The following is a 25,430-nucleotide window of genomic DNA, read 5'->3' on the forward strand; positions in this document are numbered from 1 at the left end:
GACATAGTTTATGAGGACAGAGTCAATACACGTGAGGCATTACTTGCTTGCATTATGAATGCAATAGACAAAATTGAGAACAACCCTGTGAAACTGAAACAAGCAAAAAAATCTGTTCATACACATGCAGCTAAATGCATTGGACTTTATGGAGACATTTTTGAACATTTATTGTGAATGTATTGTGAAACTGTATGTACAATTTCCTTAACACTGAGCTTTTTTTTCTTCTGGTTTAACATGAATTCATGTGTGCTATGGTATTAATAAAAGCAGATTATCTGATACATTCATACAGTTTCAGTTAACGTTATCACCATTATTTTTCCAAAATGATATTCTTTACAACTTCCATTGAAAACTTTGTGCAATTGTCTGGAATTTAAAGAAACAAATTCGATCAAGTAGTTAATAAATTGAAGATTTTACAACATTACTTCTTTACTACTCTGGATGTTCTGGAAAACTACTGCAGTTACACATCTGGGACATGTTTTATTAGATTCACTGGATCAATAACAACAAAATTAATGGAAATCGTGCTTTACTTTAACCTTGTACAGTTTTTATTAGCCGTAACTCCATAACTAAACATTTGTGGACATATGTTTATATGAACTTTTTTTCTTTAGTTTTACTTATAGAATAACATATTAAAATATTTACATATCCTCATGAATCACTCTGTATGCCTTTGAATGTACCTGCAAAATTACATCATTGTATGAAATGCTGTTCAGGATATACAATGTCATAGACATTTAGATGTGTGAAAAATAAGCTTCTGCTAAAAATGGTGCACAGTAAAACTCAATCAGGTATGATTTTTTAATTTACTATTTCTTTAGACTATTAACTATAATTGCAATACATTTTGCAAACAGTATCTACATATATCACTGAATGTACCTGCAAAATTAAATCATTGTACGACATACAGTTCAAGAGAGATGACATCATAAACATTGTGATATAAGAAAAAACTTGCTTTTGCTTAAAATGTATTGCAAATTACCCCGGCTATATTCATCCAGTGTTTCATAATGAGAGCACTTAGCGACTTTCAACAAACTTTAAGTATAATTTCAAACCTTTTATGTACTTTTTCTTGCTTATGTTCTTAATGTCATATATTTAATACACTAATTCATTTGTAAAGCAATCAGACGTTTGAAGCTGTTGTATACTTGGGAATTCGATTCTTTGAAGAGTTGGGGATTTACTGGTTTTACCCTAATCATGTTCACACCTCAAAGCACCTCACTCCATCTTTTGTAAACACATGCTTAATGAATACGAGACCCGTGCTGTTGCAGCACTCCTACTTTTCCATTATTGCAATCCTACACTGTGACTGATTCCCCCCCCCCTCCTCCTCTTCGCACTCTTTATGTTGCAAGATGGCATTCACATCTATCGCTGTGATGTGAAACCGTAGGAACCATCCTCCCATACAATATTCTACACTCCTTTGCCCCATTGGAATGCTTTAAGTGTTTAAAATGTTGTTACATATCTTCTCTCTTTGCCCATGACCCTATCTGTATGAATTCCAGACAGCGACTGCTCAGAGAGACAACCCACAACCAACTCACTTCAACTGCGGTGAGCATCATCCCGCTCATTCACCATTTTGCCCTGATACAAAGAATGGAAGGAAAAAATCTTACAATATAGGACTACTTCTGATATTTCAAAGCCAAAAATAAGTAAAAATGCTTGGTCTTGGCCCACTTGACAACTAAGTATCAGTGGTATGATTAAGGTTCTGTTGTAGTTAGGGTAAGTGCGCTCTTGCCTCGGTCAGTGTTAGTCATTAGCAGCCATCCTGATACACCCATTCAAGTTTTGTGCGTGTGGGGGGGGGGGGGGGGGGGGGGGACTCAGACTCTTCCACTGCCCTGTTGTCAAAGTCCAGCCAGCAGCTAAAGGAAGTACAGGCTGAGTGGCACAGAGCTACCTGTTTACTGTATATTCCAGACTGTCGACCCAGACAATCCCTACCTAAAACTAAGCCGAACACAAGAAAGTATCCAAAGTCAAAACAAATACAGTGTCTTCTGTCATGCCTCCTACTGCCTCCCTTCTTTCTCCACCATTGCCAAACTTTTGCTTGTTGACACCTTTTCTCCTCAAAAGATGGTGCAAGCAGTAACTGAAATCTTATCTATTCTTTTGACTTCTTTCGGTCACTCACAGTGAGCCATATAGATGTCCTGCAATGAAATTTTAAAGCTACTATCACTTCGTGCAGCAGTATGTATTGTTTTTCGGGACACGCTGTTCCCTTAAACCCATATCCTCTCCTTTCCAATTATTCTGTACTGTTGACCTCGAAGAGCATCAGACAAATTCTGTTTGTTGGTACTTGTGTAGGTCTTCAGTGAACAAGTACTTTCCGAATTCATGTAGGGGGTGTGGTTGTTTACATTTGGTTCTCTCCTGATGTTTATCCTGTGTGACACGTGTGTCCCTCCTGGTAGGGAGAGGGCATACTATGAGATAATTACCTTGCTTAGTCAGCTGGCTTTGCCTTTCCTCTTAATGAAACAGTCGTGCTCCAACTTCAAGCTATAAGTGGTAAGTATCGGTGTTCCCATACACTTCTATGCTGTGATCTATAACTACTGATTAACAGTGGTCCCGAACACTTTAACATGATGCACGGAACTTATTAGGCCATTAATTTCTGTGTGTAGCCTCAGCTTTTTTTTTTTTCTGTCCAATGTAGAGTACACATTTATCTCTGAGGTAGTGATTACTTTCTGACTGTTGTCACCTTGTCAGGTAGACATCCAGCAGAATGTCGTTCACGATGTGCTCTCAAGAAAGCTGGATGGTACATTTTTAACACAACTCTAACTTTTGGTGCTACCCCCAAGGAAATATTAATGACATCCTGTAGGGTATGTCTGTCACAGTACTAGAGGCCACAGAGTTGATGATTCTGTTTTCCTTGGGATCCAAAAACTCATGAGAGGTGGACAAAATGTTGCTATGGCTGTTTTAAGATTGCGGATGAGTGCTCCAGCATTATAATGTCACCCATCAGTAGCTGTAACACTTTTAAAAAAATTTATGCGCAAGTGTTTTTTTGCAGTGTCACAAGAAGGAATGCTAGTAATGATACATATGTCATAAGCATGCATTGTCCTTTATAGGTATGGGCCAAGTTGCACTGTGTTTCTCTCTGATATTTGTCGAATGGTGCCCTGAATCTCTGTGGAAGGCGCTGTTCGCATTTATTTTATTGTTTGTGTTGAGCACTTCGATAAACCTCTACATCTGACAACTGCCACCATAGCCACCACCAAAATTCAAAAAATGCGTTACTGTTAGTTTATGAAGTATGTATCCCACCATTTACAGTTTCCTGCAATGTAGACCATTTTTTAAAAGTCCCTAAAGTGTAAAATAGGGATTTTTCTGTAGTAATGAGTAAGAGGAGAGAGAAATGATAACTGTTTAAATATAATACTATAACACCATAGTAAAAGATTTTAAATGAGAAGCTTCCTCTTGCTATACAGTCTTAAGTGGGTGCACATCATTTATTTCCTTCCATCCCTTGTTACCAGGTAGAATTTTAGAGGTGGTCCAAAGAAGAGTGATGCATTTCATCATTAGTTGATTTAGTAGGTGTCAAAGTGTTTATGGAGATACTCATCAAACTCTTAGTGGTAGAGACTGCATTGTGCATCATGGAGAGGTTTACTGTCAAAATTTTGAGTGTGTACATTCCAAGCAGATTCCAGCAACATACTTCTGCATCACAAATGTATATGATGAAATGTGCAAGGTATTTGAAAGAAATTCAAACTTACACAGTGACATTCTTTCCATACACCCTTCTGAAGGGTGGGAAGTTGTAGTGCTACTTGAAATACTCTGCCTACTCACCTTAAGATGGTTTGCAGGGTATAGATGTACAAATCTCAAAATTTGTTGTATTTCTTTTCCTCATTATCATAATTTTGTGCTGTTCATCTATATATATCAAGCATATATTTGCCATGGAGGAATAAAAATTGTTATTTTAGAAATTTGTAATCATTTTGCAGGTTGATGTCAGTGCTGCAGTGGCATATATAATGGCTCCAAAGGAAGACTCAGAACTAGTTACCATGAAGAAAGCTTGTCTTGTGTCAGTTGATGTTTTCAATAAGTACCTGAAAGATCAAATTATGGAAATCATTGATGCTGACAAGGTTTGTATATGCATGATATTTATTGGAATGTCTTTTATCTTATCATTGACTGCAGTAAATGATATATGTCTGTCAAATAAGTATTGGTATATGATTTTTTTGAAAGTCGTAACAATTGTAGAGAGATATTACTATTGTATTCCTCTTTTCTTTCAGAAAGTGAAGCATTCAAAACTTGCTGAGGGTGTGGAAGCAGCAATTACAGACAAGAAGTATGTCACTGGTGTCGACACTAGTCAAGTGGATATGTGCTATCCTGCCATTATTCAGAGTGGTGGCAATTACAACCTGAAGTTCAGTGTTGTCAGTGATAAAAACACGCTGCATTTTGGTGCAATTGTTTGTTCCTTGGGAGCACGGTATCGCAGTTACTGTTCAAATATTGTGCGGACTTTGCTTGTCAATCCAAGTGAAACTGTACAGGTATGTTCTACTGTAGATGTGAATGTTGAAAGTAGAAATGACAGAATGTTTTCATAACCTGTAAATGTTAATTTTAGTGCAGAACAGTTCAAATAGATAAATTTCCTTTATTGACTTTAGTCAGTACCAACAGATATGGAGGAGAAGTTCCTTTTTCTAGATTTTAAGCAAACAGTGTGAAATTGAACCAGTAGTAGAAGAAAGAACTGACTGGATGACTGACCGTGAGAGGTGCCAGCAGAATCATAAAAGAACCTGAGAATACAACAGTGTAATTTCAAATTCTAAGAGCATTTACAATGCTGACAGTAGGAAAGCTACTCAACCATTATTGATAAATATGATGGTGTTGTGAGAAAACAATGGTGTGGCCAACAAAATGTAAATAGAAGAAAAAGTTAGTGAGGTTTGTAGATGGTTATCTTAAATATGTAAAATTAAAAATAATGTATTTACTTAGTGGAAAACCCAAGAGGATAGTTGGAACATAAAGCATGAAATGGAAAAAAGGAGACAATGAAGGAGTAAACTGTACTTGTTAAGGTAAGACTTCCCTCAACCTGAATGATGCTTTACATGGATTTAGTGGGCAAGGCCTGACTGAAGATAATGTGTGGTTGCTTCCCTGCAACCTTTGAACTGTTCAACGAGTAAGCTATGAGAGGCTGAATGGTGGATGTATAGCAGTTGGGTGAAGATGTAGATACTTTAACCTAAATAGTCCTTAAATATAATTTCTTAAATTTATATTCTATTATTTTGTCATCATTAGGTATTAAAACACAGAAACAGATTTTACAATAATTACACATGTAGTTTAGTCACAATAGGCCTTTCTACTGGAAGGATTGCAGGATAATATGACAACATTTTCAACCAATTTTACAACACAATAGAATTTTCATGGAAAGACATAAAACATGATACGTGGAGAGCTATAGCGCACTTGAGGCATTTAATGGTAGTTTTCTTCTTCCACATTCTGCATTGCAGTTTTTTTATCCTGTATTGGTGAGTCACAAATACAATCTTCTTTTGCGTCATAACATATTCAGTTTTATTTGCTTTGTTATGTTGTCCTTGTTGTCCTCTACTTTGGGCAATCCTCTTATTTTCTTCAGGTATGGTGCCTAAATGTGAGATCATTCATTGGCCTCTCATTACATGTGTACAGATTCCAAGCATTCTGTTCAGCAACACCGCTTAGATGTACTGTCATAGGAAAATACCCCTTTTTTCCTCTTATGAATATTCTTTATAAGGATATACTTTGATCTGTGTGATCTACTCCAATATAATTATTATATGCTTGGAACAGCCTTGGTTGAGGCACTGCAACTTTGTTTCCTCTCCCTGGAGAATCGGACCTTGATTTTTTTTCTGGTGGAGACAAAATGCAGCTTTTAAGTATTCTGTCCTGACAGATTGTTCCTGAAGCTTCAGTGCCTCTTTTCTTGAGATCTTAAAGAAGCCGAATATTGGTAAACAGTTGTCATAGAATTACAGATTGTTTCTGAAGCTTCAGTGCCTCTTTTCTTGAGATCTTAAAGAAGCCGAATATTGGTAAACAGTTGTCATAGAAAAATCAGTATGGAACATTTTGCAGCAGGTGATAGGCATATGTAAAATATAACTCCATACAGCAGATCCTTGCCCTCATACTTTTTGATGCAGGTTCCAGCTTCCTGATAAGGTTCTAAACATATTAGATTTTACTGATATAACGAAAGTATGATCAAAGAAGCAGAAACGGAAACAGATGTCAAAAGCCAATTTTAGCAGAAGCGGATGCAGAAGTAGAGGTGCAAATATTAAGGGAAAAAAATTACAATTCTTTTCAAAATTTGTCATTGTCATATGATATTTAATAAAATGTAGTTTTGCTTCTTTTTCGCAATGCAGTCTGTTTCAGTGTTCTTTGCACAAGGGCTATTCAGAAAGTAGGGAAAGTTTTGACATTAAAAAAAAAAAAACTACGTACAAGAAATACATTTTGTTATGTACATATGAAAGAGTGACTGACATACTACTTTTCCACATAGTCACCTAACACATTGAGGCATTTATCATAGCGTTGGACAAGATTTGAAATACTTTCGTCATAAAATTCTGCCGCCTGAGACTTCAGCCAGTGAGTCATGCCCACCTGGAGTTCTTTATAATCATCAAAGCACTGCGTTACAGGCCAGTTCTTGATCTTGGGAAACAAGTGAAAGTCACTTGGTGCAAGATTGGGGCTGAGAGAAAATTTCCCATTCGAATGAATTAAGAAGTTCTTTAGTTCGGTTTGCCATGTGAGGTTGGGCATTGTCGTGCTAAAACAAAATTTTGGATGTCAGCATTCCTTGGCGTTTGTTTTGAACAGCTCTTCTAAGGCTGTGCAAAGTTTGACAGTACTGGACAGAATTTATGGTTGCTCCACATTCGAGAAAATCAATAAGAAGCACACCTTGCCTATCCCAAAACACTGTTGCCATCAACTTCCTTGCTGACAAGGTTTGCAAACATTTTCTTGGTTTTTGGGAGGGATCTTGTGTGCCCCCACTCCATGGACTGTAAATTTGTCTCGCAATTGACTTGTTTCAACCAAGTCTCGTCACCGGCTATGATTAAATCCAGTAATGAATCACCATGTTTGTGGTAGGACTTGTTTCACCCAAGTCTCATCACTGGCTACGATTCAATCCAGTAATGAATCACCATGTTTGTGGTAGGCCTCCAGAAATGTCAACGTTTGTCCCCATTCGCTGTTCTTTATGGTGCCCTGTAAGCATTTTGGGCACCCATCATGCACAAAATTTGTAGTAGCCTAGCTTTTGAGTGACAATTTCAAACAACAAAGTCCGTGAAACTTGTGAAAAAAAAGTGAAAGCTCCGCTATTGAAGCGACTGATTCATGAATCGTTTCATCAACTTTAGCGACAAGATTGTCAGTCACAATGCTCAGGCGTCCACTCTTCTCACTATCGTGAACGTTGGTTCGGTCAGTTTTAAACCGAATGCACCATTTCTGGACAGAACATTCACTCATTATGTTGTTTCTGTACATTTCGCACAGTTCACGATACATTTCTATGAGTTTTAGGTTTTTTGCCAGCAATAACCGTATCACAGACCGGATCTCTCAACTGGTGGGATTTTTGATTGCAACGCACGTTTCAAATTGGAATATCGAAAAAACCAGACATGCAGAGATGTTCCTGTTGTCATGGATGGATGCCAACTGAGCTGCCGAGCACACACATACCAAAATATATGCTATCGGCACGCGCCTAGCGGCGTCAGACAGAAACGTTCCGTACTTTCTGAATAGCACTTGTATATGAGGCCAACTCCACTGAAAAATTGTTCACTGGCTATGCTACTGGGAGGAGCTGATAAATACTAAAGAGTTAGTGACAGTAGATAGTAGTACTTGTGTCCACTTGATTTCCACCACATTAGTGGATAATCTAGTAGAGAAAGCTTTTTTTTTTCCTTATTGTACTCCAGTAGGTTTGATTGTAACATCACCCCAGATTGTCATTTTCGTTAGTTGTAGCCGGGTCTTGCTAACATTCATTCATATGTAACATGAATTCTAATGTTTGTAACGCTGTTTGTAATTGAGATTCTGTGATTAAGGCACAACTTGTTGAAGGCTAATTCACAGTTCCAAATCAGCACCTTTTCTAGCTAGTAGATATGCAGTCATCTTGAGGTGAGTTTGGACCTCTGGCTTTCATCATCAGATTATATATTTGGGGCACAGCTTGCTCTGTGATGATGCTGTTGAAAAATTTTGAGTTTTATTGCAGATCAAAATAAGTCACAATTGTGTACTTACCATTTTTGGTCAGTTCTCCGAATCTCATGCTTGAATTCATCGTGTAATTTTCTCGTAAACTTTTATAATTGTTCTGAAGCATCAGTTTTTATGTCGTCTTACTGTAAAGTGCTCACACTTACTTGAATTAGCTATATGACTGATGAAATGCTCACTTGAGAACTGCTTAAGTTTCTAGTAATTTGTTTGAATGGTTTCATCATTTCTACAGTTTTTTTCAACATTTATCCAGTCTTTAAGTGGATATAATCATGATTGCATTTGAACATGAGCATAAAATTAGCAAATCCTTGAGCTTTGAAAATCATTCCATCATATAAAATTTGCTATTCCAGCTGGAAATAGAAGAAATTAGATTAACAGATAGGGTTTTCATAAAAACAAAACACATGATATTTACTCTACAGATATAACATAAAACTGAAATTCATTTATATATATTCAACAATATTTAACATGTTGGGCAGTCTTGAATGATAGATATAACAGATTGATCAAGGCATTCCCTTTGAATTTTTGCCAGCTCGGTTTGTATGACAAAGAGATGATTGAAATGGATTGCAATTTTTTTCAGTTTAGCAGTAAGTTGAAGGAGCCACCCGTACGATTCCACAGCAGCTCAATCAAACTCAGACAATTGCAAAACAACAGTTATGTTAAATCCATGATCAGAAACAATACAATGCACTTCTTGGTGATTTATATCCTATTCTTGAAGTATCATTTCCAATTTTGTCAATATTAGATCACTTGTATGACACCCAGTCATGACTAAAAGTTTCAAAACTGTAGACATCCTATGAAAATTTTTTGAAGTACCAAGACAAGTCAAACTTAGTAATGAAATTACAGAATATAGGTCAGCTGTGAAAGATATTTTTCAAATTCTTCAAGTAAATTTTTTATTTTTCGTGCCATCTTATTGTACCTGTTATCGCACAAATACAAAATTTAAAAAAAAAATAATAAAAAAATTCCACGACCTTTCAACTTATTGTTTGGAAGAGCAGCATTCATTACACTGCGGAAGCTAGTACCCATGACAATAAATGATAAGTTCAGGAGGGCAATCATTTCAGCAATCACACGATCCATTTGCTGAGACCTTAGGTGCGAGGAATCCTGATAATAATTTACTTGCAGACTTTGTTGCAGTGTAAATTGTTGTTTAGTGTCTTTGGCCTGAGTAAAAGAAACCTATAACAACAACACAATAAAAATAGTAAAATGCCCCAAGAAATAAAATACATAAAAAGTAATATAAAAATAAAATTCCAAGTTGTTAAGTAGAGCATGTCAGTAATTTGCAGCATGCCCAGATAAAGCAACAGTTGTAAAAGAAATATTTCTGAACCAGTTTATAAATCATGCTGCAGTTTCTCAGTAGGGTGTTAATTTGTTAATATTGGATTTCATTCCTCATATTGCATGCTAGTTTTTGGTAACTTATTTAACATCATTAGTGTTTAATTGAGAACTGATGATGGTAATCCAATATAGAGAATAAAATGCAATAAATAAATTAACATTCGACTGAGTAAGTGCAGTGTGATTGGTGGTATAAACGGTTACATAAGTAGCATTACTTGTCTACAGAAAAATTGAAGATAAAATTCTTAGAAACATTTTTATATAAAGTGCAATAACTCTTTTTAAACTGCTCACCTCAGATTGGATGAGGGGCAGGGACATAAAACCAGTTTTAATTTCGTGCCGTGCTACCAACATACAGTGCTACCAATATACTCTTGTGTTCAGCTCATGTACCACAGTGGTATGTTTATTCTGTGCCACAGACTGTTATATGCTGACATCATTGTCACTGCATAGTAATTCAATAAACGCAACAATTGCTATGGCCACGTGTCTGCTTGCTACACACTCCACCCAACGAATTCCCATGTGCACAGCAGCAGGCTCATTGACCCAGTATGCATGCGCATCAATGACCTCGTCATGTTGAAAGTTCTGATAAACTTCCGATGTAAAAATGTCCGGAACTTCCCCAGTTGCAGAAGTGGAAGCTGAGGTCTGCCACGTCACTATTAGGTATCCATATCCGGCACCTACGTACCAGAACATATATCCACATTGAATTATTTTTTGTAAAATATATTACATTATGAATATGTTTGAAATTATTTGAACATAATGTACTCTTTTAAAAGTGAGTTATTTACCTTTATGAACTGTTTGCATCCATGCCATCCAAAATATAGCACCAATGACTAATCAGTTGAATCATGTCACTCATGCGGTGCCAGTGTTATGAAACTCTTATTGAGCATGGATAAGAATCTTATGCTTTTTGCAGATCTATTATTTTGATTCAGTTTATCATTGATGTAAACATGAAGATTGTTCAGTTCATTCTCTTGATGTGGCACTCGAGACAAGTTCATTATGGCTGACAATTTCTTCTTACCAGTACATCTTTCTCCCCAGGACCACAATGTACCCACTGAGAGGAGGACTACTAAGAAAATCCGCATTTCATTTTCAGTGCAGTCTCCCAATATCTCCCTCACACCCCTCCCCCCCCCCTTTTCCCCCAAGGGACCCACAGCTCTCCTCCTTGGTGTCCTTATTCGCGTCAGCCCGGCTATCCTCTTGACTTTGTTTTATCCTGCAGTTTTGGTTTGCTTGCTTTTCCCCCTCCTTTTTGGCTTTTCTGTTTTGGTACCCTTAGGGGTTTGACCTCCATTTCTAAATTTGTAATCTGTATTGTTAGCTGGATGGGGAAGAACTCCCTCCTTATCATCTTTGGTGTGGGTTGCTCTCCTCCTCCTCCTCCTCCTTCTCCTTTCCCTCTCCCTTTACCCCTTTCTCCACCACAGCCCTTTCGCCTCCTTGCCAGGTCACAAGCTTGGTAGCCAGTCCATATGGAGGGTCTGTTACGTACTCATATCGTTAAGCCCCGAACACCACATGGATCACATTGCTGGTCGCGAGAGTCCAGGTTAGACATAAAGAAACCGAAGGGAAGTCATGTCACCGGGTCATGGTCAGCACTGACGAGGATGGGATGACATCCATAAAAGCTGGGTCTGATTCGCAGAGAGCAGGAGGCAGGGAGGAGATGTTATCAGTAAGGGAATAGGTGGGACTGCAATTGCAACGGATATTACAGTCACCTGCCAGAACACCAATGTCTTTCCTCTTACTCTGCAATCTGTCTTGCTCTTCAAGAAATGTGCTTCAGTGATGATCACTCTTCAACATTTCTTGGTTATCGAGGATTCTGTCGGAACCGTGCCGCCACCAAGATAGCATCTGGAGGGATCTGAACTTTGGCTCACACAATTCTCATTAGTGACTGGATCCCCGTTTGTACCAACCTGGAAGCAATAGCGGTATGAGTGCGAACGCCCAGCAATCACCATTTGCAATGTCTACCTCTCTCCAGGTAGGCCACTTCCTTATGTTGAACTGCCTACCTTAATACAGCAACTCCCATCCCTGCATCCCATCCTCGGGGACTTCAGTGCGCACCACCGTCTGGGGGGGAGTGCTGTTTTGATGGGTAGTAGCTTCCTAATTGACCAGCTTATTACGGACTTTGATCTGTGTCTCCTCAGTGACAGTTCCCGCTCCCACTTCAGTGCTGCTCATGGCACCTTTCCTGCTATTGATTCCTGATCTTCTCCCCTGCTCTTGTGGCTTCACTACATTAGCCATCCCATGATGATCTTTGTAACAATGACCACTTTCCAGTGATTCCATCGTTTCTCTGCCATCATCAGGTAAACAGCCCCCCATGTTGGGCATTCCGCAGAGCCAGTTGGCCTTTATGTATATGACTGCTGTGCACTTTGACACCTCTCTGTCGGATTGTTTTGATGCAGTCATGCAAGACATCGCTGACACTATTCTTCATGCTGCTGGCACTGCTATCCCCCTATCCACAGATTGCCTTTGTTGTCTGGCCCTGTGGTGGACAAAGGACATAGCAGTCGCTATCCAGGACCACCGATGGGCGTTCCAATGATTTAAATGACACCCTTCACAGATCAACCTTATCGCTTTTAAGCATCTCCATGCTAAGGCTCACTGCCTTATTAAGCAGAGTATAAAGGAATGCTGGGAATGCAATGGGGACATATGCCTCTTCATCCCAGGTTTGGTCCAAGCTCCATAGCCTTCCGGGCTGTCAGAGGCAATCAACTGTCCATGGTCTTATCCTTCAGAGTTTACTGAACCATCAGTCCTTGCAGAACACCTAGTGACACACTTTGCATCAGCATTGGTGTCCTCTTCGTAACGTGCTACCTCTCTCTGGCAGTAACGATGAGTTGAGAAAACAGCTCTTGCAGTTTTTGGAATTGGGTGGATTATATTTTTTTGAAAGTCAGATGATATGTCACCAGACTCGTACATTCAACACACCAACGTGAATAGTCATTTTGTTGCCACTTCCCCCAATGATTTTAGATATTCTGATGGAATGTTATCTACACCTTCTGCCTTATTTGTTCTTAAGTTCTCCAAAGCCCTCCTAAATTCTGATTCCAGTAATGGATCCCTTCTCTCCTCTAAACAGACTCCTGTTTCTTCTTCTGTCACATCAGACAAATCTTCCCCCTCATACAGACCTTCAGTGTAAGCTTTCTACCTATCAGCTCCCTCCTCCACATTTAATAGTGGAATTCCCGTTGCACTCTTAAATGCTACCACCCTTCCTTTTAATTTCGCCGAAGGTCATTCTGACTTTCCTATTTGCTGAGTCAGTGCTGCTGACAAGCATTTCTTTTTCGATGTCTTCACATTTTTCATTCAGCCATTTCGTCGTAGCTACCCTGCACTTTCCATTTATTTTATTCTTCAGTGATTTGTATTTCTGTATTCCTGAATTTCCCTGAAAATTTTTGTACTTCCTTCTTTCATTGATCAACTGAAGTATTTCTTCTGTTACCAGTGGTTTCTTCGTAGTTACCACCTTCGTTGTACCTATGTATTTCTTTCCAACTTCTGTGATTGCCATTTTTAGAGATGTCCATTCCTCTTCAACTTCACTGCCTACTGAGCTATTTGTCACTGCTGTATCTACAGCCTTCAAGTGTGTCTCGTCATTCCTTCGTAATTCTATATCCCATTTCTTTGCATATTGATTCTTCCTGACTAATCTCTTAAACTTCAACCTGCTTTTCATCACTACTAAATTGTGATCATAGTTAATATCTGCTCCTGCATAAGCCGTACAATCCAGTATCTGATTTCGGAATCTGTGCCCGATTATGATGTAATTGAACTGAAATCTTCCCATATCACTTGTCTTTTTTCCAAGTATATCTTGTCCTCATGAGATTCTTCAACAGAGTATTTGCTATTGCTAGCTGAAATGTATTACAGAACTCAACCTTTCTCCTCTTGCATTCCTTGTTCCAAGCCCATATTCTCCTGTACCTTTTCTGCTACTCCTTCCCCTACAACTGCATTCCAGTCCCCCATGACTTTGATTTTCATTTTCTTTTATGTACTGTATTACTTTTTCAATATTTTCATTCTCTCTCTCTCTCTCTCTCTCTCTCTCTCTCTCTCTCTCTCTCTCTCTCTCCCTCCCTCTCTCTCTCTCTATGTTCAACTTGCGACTTAGTATGTATACTTGTACTATCGCTGTCAGTGTTGATTTGCTGTCGATTCTGATACGAACTACCCTACCACTGAACTGTTCACAGTAACTCACTCTCTGCCCCACCTCCTATTCATAATGAATCCTACTCCCGTTATATCATATTCTGCTGCTGTTGATATTACTCTATACTCATCCGACCAGAAATCCTTGTCTTCTTTCCATTTGACTTTACTGATCCCCACTGTATCTAGATTGAGCCTTTGCGTTTCCCTTTTCAGACTTTCTGGCTTCCTTAGCACGTTCAATCTTCTGACATTCCACGCACTGACTCGTATAAAGTTATCCTTCCATTGATTATTCAGTCTTTTTCTCATGGCCACCTCCCCCTTGGCAGTCCTCTCCCAGAGATCCGAATGGGGGACTATTTCAGAATCTTTCGCCATTGGAGAGATTATCATGATACTTTTTCAGTTGCAAGTCAACGTGTCCTGTGGATACACTGTATGTGTCTGTAATGCAATGGTTTCCATTGCCTTCTGCATTCTCATGCTGTTGATCATTGCTGATTCTTCTGCCTTTAGGGGCAGTTTCCCACCCCAAGGACAAGAGAGTGCCCTGAACCTCTGTCCACTCCTACACCCTCTTTGACAAGGCCGCTGTCAGAGTGAGCGGGACTTCTTATGCCAGAAGTCTTTAGCCGCCAATGTTGATTGTTAATCAAAGTTTAAGCAGTGGCAGGTTATGAACCCTGGACCAAAGAAGTTTCAATTACTAATCAAAGACACTACCCTTAAACCACGTGGCTATACTGACTATAATTGTTGCCATAACCACTGTAACCAGCCATTACTGTCTTCTTTAATTTACTTTGAAATTTAGATCAAAACTGCTTGGGAGTAGGTGTAAAGCATTCAGTGCCAAATCTCCTCGTATTGTTTAGTAACGTTTTCCTCCTGAACCATTTCCCATAAGGCACCTCATCACAATTACACGGACAGGATTTAATATATAGATTGGCATATTGACAGTTCCTGCCCAAAGTGACTGGGAGACCAGAGTCAATAAGCATAGGGCAAGCACTTTCAACTGTAGATCCGATATCACATTCAACTGTACTGTTCTGTTCTGTTCTGGTGTATATAGTGAACTGGCACCACGGACGATACCAATCTTCTTTAAATAATTATGAAGTTGATCACTAACAAACTCTGTCCCATCATCAGTCCTAATAGCTTTAAGCTTATTCCGTGTCTGCCATTTCACCAGCTGTTGAAACTATGAGAACACAGAAGCAACATCACATTTGTTTTTGAGAAAGTGTACAAACATCTGTCCGAACAGACCTTGAAAGGCCCAATGGTGCCAACCGACCGCCATGGCATCCTTAGCCAATAGGTGTCATTGGATGCGGATACAGAGGGGTGCGTGGTCAACACACCACTCTCCCAGCTGTTGTCAGTTTTTGTGACTGGAGCTGCTACTTCTGAATCAAGTAGCTTCTCAGTTGCTCATAAGGGCTGAGTGCACCCAGCTTACCAACAGCGCTAGGTAGACCCGGATGGTCACCCATCCAAGTGCTAGCCAAGCCCGTCAGTACGTAACTTCGGTGATCTGATGGGAACCGGTGTTAAGACTGCGGCAAGGCTGTTGCTATTTATAGTTAGCTCCAACCTTTCACATACATCAGCATGAACAAATTTCCTGGGAGCACAGGCCGTGTGCTGGTCAGAAGCAGCATAGATAGTAAAACATCAGATACACAAAGACATTATGTCTGCACAGAAGCTACACTGTGCGAGAAAGAATGATGTTTTTTGTAACTTCATAGGAACTTTACAAATAAATCCTTGATGTAATTGAATGACTTCGGAGACTTGATTTACAAAATGAAAATAAAATGTTGTACGTGTAAATTAACATGTTTTCTGGGCCGATAACCTGTTCAACAACCTATAATTATATGATTACAGCATATGATGAAAGAGTTTTACTTCTTGAATCAAACGAAGGCACTTAAAAACTCGAGACACATAACATTTACTGTGGTGGTGGTGGTGGTGGCGGTGGCGGTGGTGGTGGTGGAACTGTATGCAAAAGCACGAAAGGCCGTGTGCTGGTCAGAAGCAGCATAGATAGTAAAACATCAGATACACAAAGACATTATGTGTGCACAGAAGCTACACTGTGCGAGAAAGAATGATGTTTTTTGTAACTTTATTGGTGGTTTGTGGCAAAAATATTACTGTACATCATTCAGCTTTAACTGTTTACCAATCCCTTAAAACATTGACTGTGACATGTCCTTGTAATCAGCCAATTATTTTGCGTACAGTGCTTCGCAAATGTACCACTTTTGTTGATTTCGGTTCATCTTGGAATATCCAAAACAGTTGTTTATTACTTAGTTTCTGGCTCATACAAATATATCCAGTTTTTAATTCTTTCCTGACTCACATTTTTTGAGCATTTCATTATGCTGATGGACAACAACTGAATATTCGAACAAAATCAAATCATTGATACACCTAAGGATACCTCTGTCTAACAGTAAGTTGCATGCCAATCGTCTTCAATCACTTATGCACAGAATCAGTCCCCCCCCCCCTAAAAATCAATTTTAGTCATACACAAAATACATTTTTTGCAGAAGCACAACTACAAAGAAATTTTGCAAACCAATTTGCAAACAGTTTGACAACATTCGACAGAGTTTTAAACAATAGTAATATCCCACATCAGTTGCACCATCTAGCGGTTGTTTATAAAAACATAAAGGCTACACTTGTACTCAGATTAATCCAGACAAATAAGCCGTTAATTTAGTTATTCAGATGTGTTTAATACTACTCAACGAATCAACCTTATGTAAAAGTTTTCCATTAACATTTTAATTATGCAAATGATTGTTTTCCTGTTCCCTGCTCTGATTGTTTATTTTCTCTACTATTTAGGATAATTACAATTTTCTGCTGGCGTTAGAAGAAGAACTCCTGAAGCTAATGACAGCTGGAACTAAGATAAGTGCAGTTTATGAAGCTGGTGTGGAGTATGTAAAACGAGAAAAACCGGCTGTTCTTGATCATCTGACAAAAAATTTTGGGTATGGATTTGTTTGATTGTTTCTGAAATGGAGAGCAGGCAAATTCCATGTTTAATGTGTTAAAACATTATTTGTAATTTTGATTTATCATCTGTTTATCCTGCGCCCCTCAGTAATTCTCTCTTTCCACACTGACATTAAATGAAGCTATCTTAAAGGTTTATTTTATAATGACTGAATAACATATTGAGCATCATTAAGACTTATGTGTGAGGTTTCAACCAACATACTGAGAGCTGCATAATATTGATTATGGTTTCTTTTCCCCTCCACAATCAAACTCCATAAATGTTATTTATAACAATGACAGCAACCAATTTTCAACAAAAAAATTTAGTTGGAAAGATAGAATTCTACGCAACAGGTGACGGGAGAACACGCACGTTAAAGGAGGTCATAATTATGCAAACTTTCGGAGCCAGTGGCTTGTTCTTCCAGCAGAAAGGTTGAAGGGATAGGAACAGTGGGTGGGAGGAGGGGGGGGGGGGGGGGGGGCAGGAGAGGTAGATTTCGGAAAAATCGCCCAGAACTGGGAGACTTACTGGACGGGATGAGAAGGAAATGCTTTAAAAAGTTATTTTTAATTTCCTTCTCATTCCATCCAGTAAGTCTCCTCTGACCCGCAGCTCTGGGTGACTTTTCCAGAATCCACCCGGTTCCCTAGACCTCTCCAGTCCTTTTCCTTCACCCCTCTTCCTTCCTTTTCAACCCTTCTGGCAGAAGAAGGAGCCACTGGCTCCGAAAGCTTGCATAATTAAATCCTCTTTTACATGTGTGTTTTGCAGTCGCTTGGTGAGTAAGTGTACTTTAGTTAGAACTTTATGATGAGAATATACTGCCCTCCCTCCCCCCTGCCCTTGCCATCCCCTGCACTTCCACCCCCCCACCCCCCACGCTTCCACACCCCCTGCACTTCCAACCCCCCCCCCCCCCCCCCCTCCTGCACTTCAACCAACGCCCCCTCGCACTCGCGGCGCCTGCGCTCCTTCCCTCCCCCGCCCCTCCCCTCCCCTCCCCACCCCTCCCCTGCCCACCCTTATCCTGTCTCCACTTCTAAAATGTTGTGTTACCAGTTGTCATATTTTCACTGTGTTTTTATTTATTTTTTGTTGTTCCATTTTTGACGACACTTCTTATTGTGACAGTTTAAAACTTAAAATAGTCTTCGGATGTTATTAATTGATGAGTTTATTTTTCCTATTGAATGTTTGTTTCAGGTTTGCCACAGGCATAGAGTTTCGGGAGAGTTCACTTTTGATTGGCCCAAAAACAACAACAGTATTAAAGAAAGGAATGATTTTTAATGTAAATGTTGGTCTTTCTGGATTAGAGAATAAAGATGCTCAAGACAAGGAAGGAAAAGTATATGCACTCTTCATTGGAGACACAGTTCTAATAAATGATGTGAGTATTTCACCTAAATTCTTGAAATTTTGGAGCATTGACTTTCTCATTGACTACATTGTAACTGTCATTTGCTGAAATCTTTAGAGTATATGAAAACCAGAGATGGTAATTACTTTAGAAAAATATCATAACATACTCTTGAATTGTCATTTAGATTACACTATTTGCTGCTTTTCTTAATTCATTATTACTCAAATAATTAGTTACAATTTTCGTTTCTGAAATTAACACACAAGAAAATATTGTATCAACATACAAATAAGTTATAATTACAATAATAGATGCACAACATGCCTTATGCTCATGATCCTTTCTTGGCAGAAACATTAGTTTGTTTATATGTTCAGATTGTTTCAAATTAGTTTTTGCTATCTAGTTGAACAGATTTATATGCAGTATTCTTGTTGTGCATCTAGGGCCAGCCGGCAACAGTGTTGACAGCATCAAAGAAAAAAATTAAAAATGTAGGTATATTTGTCAAAGATGAAGAAGAAGAGGAAGAGGAAGAAGAAAAAGAAGAAGATAAGAAACCTGAAATACTGGACCGTGCCCGACGCACAGCTGTACTTGATTCAAAACTTAGAGTAAGTTGCATATTTATGTCTTTCACCTATGTTGTACAGGGTGTTTCAGAAAGGACTTTACAACTTTGAAAATTTATATAAATTAATTCGTAGTATCTGAAGAGCTGATTGTAGTGTCAATTTGTAGGGAAATACCTCAAGTTTTGTCTCGCGTAGTTTGCTAGTGCCAAAGCACACCATAAGGAGTGCTAGCAACAGTTGCCTGGGGTGCTCGGTAAGACATCTAAGACATGGGAAATCATCAGGTTGTTCAAGCACATCTGACGACATCGTTGAGGGAGTGAGACAACGTTTTGTCAACAGCCCTACGAAATCTACCTGGCTTGCATGTCGCCAACTGCAAATCCCACATAGGTCTATTTGGCAAGGTTAACACACATAACTGTAGGATTTGGGGCAGTGAAAATCCACATCAAACATTGCAACTTGTTCATGATAGCCCCAAAACTGAATGTTTTATGTGCATTGAGCAAGAACAAAGTGTATGGCTCCTTTTTTCCCATGAGAGAACCATCATTGGGATAGTGTACTGGGAAATGTTACAACAATTTTTGATACCACAGGTCGATGAGGGTGACCAAGAATGAAATGTTTGCTTCACCCCACTACCTGGCTGACATTTGGGATTTTCTCAGTGACTGCTTTCCAGGTCAATGGATTGGGTATTGTGTGCCAATTGTATGGCCCCCACATTCCCCAGACCGGACTCCACTCAATTTGTTTTTTTAAAAATGGGAATTCATCAAGTATATCGTGTTTGTACCTCTTGTGCTAGCTTCTCTACTTGAACTTGGAGCAAGAATTTATGCCACCACAGAGAAAGTTACGCCTGCAGTGCTACAGCAAGTTTGGGAAGAAATTGACTTCCGGTGGGATGTGTGCAGGATAACCAACAGAAGCCATATACAAACGAGATCTATATCTTCCTTCAATAAATTTATATGAATTTTGAAAGCTGTAAAAATCCTTTTTGAACCCCACTGTTTATGGCTCCAGTTGTTATCTCTTTTACAAACAATACATAATGCAGCACAGTGAAATTTAGTGGTATGAATAATATTGCAGAATAGTGATACCATACCAGTTTTACTTTTATGATGTTTTCGTAACAGCTTTGGTCTGTTTTTCATTTAAAGTGCCAAAAGTTTTTGTTATTTAAATAAATAAGAGGTTACTTACAAATCTGAAATGCAAATGTTATTTAAAAGAAAAAGAAAAAAAATCGTCTAAGATTTTGGAAATTATAGCATAGTCAAACTATCCAGATGAAGTGTAAAAATGATAACAGAAAGATTTAAAGATGATTACAACATATTTGCTGATTGTTGATTGTGTTTGGTGCTGATAACCTAAATATTTGCCAAGTCCAGTTCTATATAGAGTATTTTGCTACCATATTTTTGTTTTGTCTGTAATTTTTCTAAAATATATCGTGAACATACAAGCTAATCAGTGACACCAGTTGTTTGATCCTAATTGGTGTTAGTATTTTAAAAAGAAAAAGAAAGAAACTACAGTGGAGCAGAGTGCAACATGTTAGTGTCAGTCATACACTCCTGGAAATGGAAAAAAGAACACATTGACACCGGTGTGCCAGACCCACCATACTTGCTCCGGACACTGCGAGAGGGCTGTACAAGCAATGATCACACGCACGGCACAGCGGACACTCCAGGAACCGCGGTGTTGGCCGTCGAATGGCGCTAGCTGCACAGCATTTGTGCACCGCCGCCGTCAGTGTCAGCCAGTTTGCCGTGGCATACGGAGCTCCATCGCAGTCTTTAACACTGGTAGCATGCCGCGACAGCGTGGACGTGAACCGTATGTGCAGTTGATGGACTTTGAGCGAGGGCGTATAGTGGGCATGCGGGAGGCCAGGTGGACGTACCGCCGAATTGCTCAACACGTGGGGCGTGAGGTCTCCACAGTATATCGATGTTGTCGCCAGTGGTCGGCGGAAGGTGCACGTGCCCGTCGACCTGGGACCGGACCGCAGCGACGCACGGATGCACGCCAAGACCGTAGGATCCTACGCAGTGCCGTAGGGGACCGCACCGCCACTTCCCAGCAAATTTGGGACACTGTTGCTCCTGGGGTATCGGCGAGGACCATTCGTAAGCCTCTCCATGAAGCTGGGCTACGGTCCCGCACACCGTTAGGCCGTCTTCCACTCACGCCCCAACATCGTGCAGCCCGCCTCCAGTGGTGTCGCGACAGGCGTGCATGGAGGGACGAATGGAGACGTGTCGTCTTCAGCGATGAGAGTCGCTTCTGCCTTGGTGCCAATGATGGTCGTATGCGTGTTTGGCGCCGTGCAGGTGAGTGCCACAATCAGGACTGCATACGACCGAGGCACACAAGGCCAACACCCGGCATCATGGTGTGGGGAGCGATCTCCTACACTGGCCGTACACCACTGGTGATCGTCGAGGGGACACTGAATAGTGCACGGTACATCCAAACCGTCATCGAACCCATCGTTCTACCATTCCTAGACCGGCAAGGGAACTTGCTGTTCCAACAGGACAATGCACGTCCGCATGTATCCCATGCCACCCAACGTGCTCTAGAAGGTGTAAGTCAACTACCCTGGCCAGCAAGATCTCCGGATCTGTCCCCCATTGAGCATGTTTGGGACTGGATGAAGCGTCGTCTCACGCGGTCTGCACGTCCAGCACGAACGCTGGTCCAACTGAGGCGCCAGGTGGAAATGGCATGGCAAGCCGTTCCACAGGACTACATCCAGCATCTCTACGATCGTCTCCGTGGGAGAATAGCAGCCTGCATTGCTGCGAAAGGTGGATATACACAGTACTAGTGCCGACATTGTGCATGCTCTGTTGCCTGTGTCTGTGTCTGTGTGCCTGTGGTTCTGTCAGTGTGATCATGTGATGTATCTGACCCCAGGAATGTGTCAATAAAGTTTCCCCTTCCTGGGACAATGAATTCACGGTGTTCTTATTTCAATTTCCAGGAGTGTATTTTCAATACGGGTCATTGAATCCTTAAAAATTGTCTGACATGAATACTAATTCATCATAATACTGTATAGGTAGCTTGGTCACAAAACACTATCATCACATTTGCATCTACTCCAGTCAGGCAATTCAGACTTAAATTTTATTATCTAAATGAAGGAGGCAGTGAGCTAATAAAACCATGATATAGTCCTTGTCTTCGGTCCTAATATAGCTTATATTTTATCTGTGATTATAACAGTACCATTAAGATACTAACAGTACCAAAAAACTAAAAATTCTATATTGAAAGTGATGTTTTTAATGGGATTGCTCCATGTGTCCAAAATATTTTGGACTTTGAGAAATCTCTCTTCTTCCTCCTTTCTTTGCTCATTTTAGATGCTGTGGAAACCAATAAAAGTGACAGTACACTCAGAGTATATCTACACAAACACAAGGGAAATAAACTAATATTTATTTTAATTACATGTAAATTATGCCTACAATGGTATTTCTTATTTAATTCTTGTTAACAAAGTACCACTCTAAGTATAAGAATTTGAGAATAAATTTGTGGAAACTGAATATTTTATCTATTTATTGTTACAGTCTGAGCAAAGTTCAGAAGAAAAGCGTAGAGAGCATCAGAAAGAACTTGCATTACAGTTGAATGAAGCGGCTAGAGCTCGTCTTGCTCAACAGTCAGGTGGCAAGGAACAGGAGAAAGTACGAAAGTCAACAGTATCTTATAAGAGCCACAGTCAGTTGCCCCGTACAGAGCCTGAAGTGAAGGAACTGAAGATTTTTGTTGGTAGGTATTCAACATACATAAACGATAGAGATAACCTGTTAATCGTCGAGGTATATTTAGTGCTGAATTAAATGCAGTTCTGATTTTTGGGGTTCCATACCTCAGTCGGTTAAAAAAAAAAACCAACAGAATCCTTATAGGGTCACATCATTCTCCGTCTGTCTGCTGCCCGCACACTCAGAACTCTTCTCAGGAACTGGTAGACTTATTCTGTTGAAATTTATGTAACATAGTAAGGTTTATGGTCCCTTGGTGATGTAAAAAAGTGAAGCTGTAGTCAGTGGAATCAAAAGTACAGCCATAGGTTCACACATTTTGATGCTCGCAAACTCGCTCATCAAAACTTACAGTATACGTCCTGTTGGCCTGGTATAAAGAAATTTGGTAAGAAGCTAGGTTTCACAGTGCAACCAAAGGAAAAAATCTGAAAATTATTTATTTTTGATTATATCATATGAAAAAAATTTTTTTGATCCTTTGTCTGTCTGTCTGTCTGTCTTTCTGTCCATTCATCCATCTGTCCATTAAAAGATTGTACTGTGTCGTGGCGATATGCTATGCTAACTTGTCAATAAGTCTCCACCCCTGCCTATAAGTTTAGCAACATCCTGTCCCAGTACAAATAGGAAGTTAAATTTTAATCCAGGATTTTTATTGCTTTTATGTCCTTGTGGAGTTTGGGCAAGACAAACTCTTTGCCTTTACATATGTCTGTCTACATCTACATCTACATTGATACTCCGCAAGCCACCCAACGGTGTGTGGCGGAGGGCGCTTTATGTGCCACTGTCATTACCTCCCTTTCCTGTTCCAGTCGCGTATGGTTCGCGGGAAGAACGACTGTCTGAAAGCCTCCGTCCGCGCTCTAATCTCTCTAATTTTACGTTCGTGATCTCCTCGGGAGGTATAAGTAGGGGGAAGCAATATATTCGATACCTCATCCAGAAACGCACCCTCTCGAAACCTGGCGAGCAAGCTACACCGCGATGCAGAGCGCCTCTCTTGCAGAGTCTGCCACTTGAGTTTGTTAAACATCTCCGTAACGCCATCACGGTTACCAAATAACCCTGTGACGAAACGCGCCGCTCTTCTTTGGATCTTCTCTATCTCCTCCGTCAACCCGATCTGGTACGGATCCCACACTGATGAGCAATACTCAAGTATAGGTCGAACGAGTGTTTTGTAAGCCACCTCCTTTGTTGATGGACTACATTTTCTAAGGACTCTCCCAATGAATCTCAACCTGGTACCCGCCTTACCAACAATTAATTTTATATGATCATTCCACTTCAAATAGTTCCGCACGCATACTCCCAGATATTTTACAGAAGTAACTGCTACCAGTGTTTGTTCAGCTATCATATACTCATACAATAAAGGATCCTTCTTTCTATGTATTCGCAATGCGTTACATTTGTCTATGTTAAGGGTCAGTTGCCACTCCCTGCACCAAGTGCGTATCCGCTGCAGATCTTCCTGCATTTCGCTACAATTTTCTAATGCTGCAACTTCTCTGTATACTACAGCATCATCCGCGAAAAGCCGCATGGGACTTCCGACACTATCTACTAGGTCATTTATATATATTGTGAAAAGCAGTGGTCCCATAACACTCCCCTGTGGCACGCCAGAGGTTACTTTAACGCCTGTAGACGTCTCTCCATTGATAACAACATGCTGTGTTCTGTTTGCTAAAAACTCTTCAATCCAGCCACACAGCTGGTCTGATATTCCGTAGGCTCTTACTTTGTTTATCAGGCGACAGTGCGGAACTGTATCGAACGCCTTCCGGAAGTCAAGAAAAATAGCATCTACCTGGGAGCCTGTATCTAATATTTTCTGGGTCTCATGAACAAATAAAGTGAGTTGGGTCTCACACGATCGCTGTTTCCGGAATCCATGTTGATTCCTGCATAGTAGATTCTGGGTTTCCAAAAACGACATGATACTCGAGCAAAAAACATGTTCTAAAATTCTACAACAGATCGACGTCAGAGATATAGGTCTATAGTTTTGCGCATCTGCTCGACGACCCTTCTTGAAGACTGGGACTACATGTGCTCTTTTCCAATCATTTGGAACCTGCCGTTCCTCTAGAGACTTGGGGTACACGGCTGTTAGAAGGGGGGCAAGTTCTTTCGCGTACTCTGTGTAGAATCGAATTGGTATCCCGTCAGGTCCAGTGGACTTTCCTCTGTTGAGTGATTCCAGTTGCTTTTCTGTTCCTTGGACACTTATTTCGATGTCAGCCATTTTTTTCGTTTGTGCGAGGATTTAGAGAAGGAACTGCAGTGCGGTCTTCCTCTGTGAAACAGCTTTGGAAAAAGGTGTTTAGTATTTCAGCTTTATGCGTGTCATCCTCTGTTTCAATGCCATCATCATCCCGGAGTGTCTGGATATGCTGTTTCGAGCCACTTACTGATTTAACGTAAGACCAGAACTTCCTAGGATTTTCTGTCAAGTCGGTACATAGAATTTTACTTTCGAATTCACTGAACGCTTCACGCATAGCTCTCCTTACGCTAACTTTGACATCGTT

The 25,430-nt window shown here is 40.0% G+C and overlaps 1 protein-coding gene and 1 pseudogene across 2 annotated transcripts in view; one reads left to right on the plus strand and one right to left on the minus strand.

Moving 5' to 3' along the window:
- Positions 1-25,430, plus strand: part of LOC124595607 (FACT complex subunit spt16) — a 132,203-nt gene that overhangs the window by 28,523 nt on the left and 78,250 nt on the right. For both annotated transcript variants that reach the window (XM_047134425.1, XM_047134433.1), the window contains exons 5-10: positions 4,062-4,208; positions 4,365-4,631; positions 16,981-17,129; positions 18,347-18,533; positions 18,953-19,120; positions 22,690-22,891. In XM_047134425.1, the coding sequence (XP_046990381.1) occupies positions 4,062-4,208; positions 4,365-4,631; positions 16,981-17,129; positions 18,347-18,533; positions 18,953-19,120; positions 22,690-22,891 (1,120 nt within the window). The remainder of the gene's footprint in view (positions 1-4,061; positions 4,209-4,364; positions 4,632-16,980; positions 17,130-18,346; positions 18,534-18,952; positions 19,121-22,689; positions 22,892-25,430) is intronic.
- LOC124558740 lies at positions 15,563-15,681 on the minus strand (annotated as a pseudogene).

Source organism: Schistocerca americana, chromosome 1 (assembly GCF_021461395.2).
Source record: "Schistocerca americana isolate TAMUIC-IGC-003095 chromosome 1, iqSchAmer2.1, whole genome shotgun sequence".
NCBI classification, from domain to species: Eukaryota; Metazoa; Arthropoda; class Insecta; order Orthoptera; family Acrididae; genus Schistocerca; species Schistocerca americana.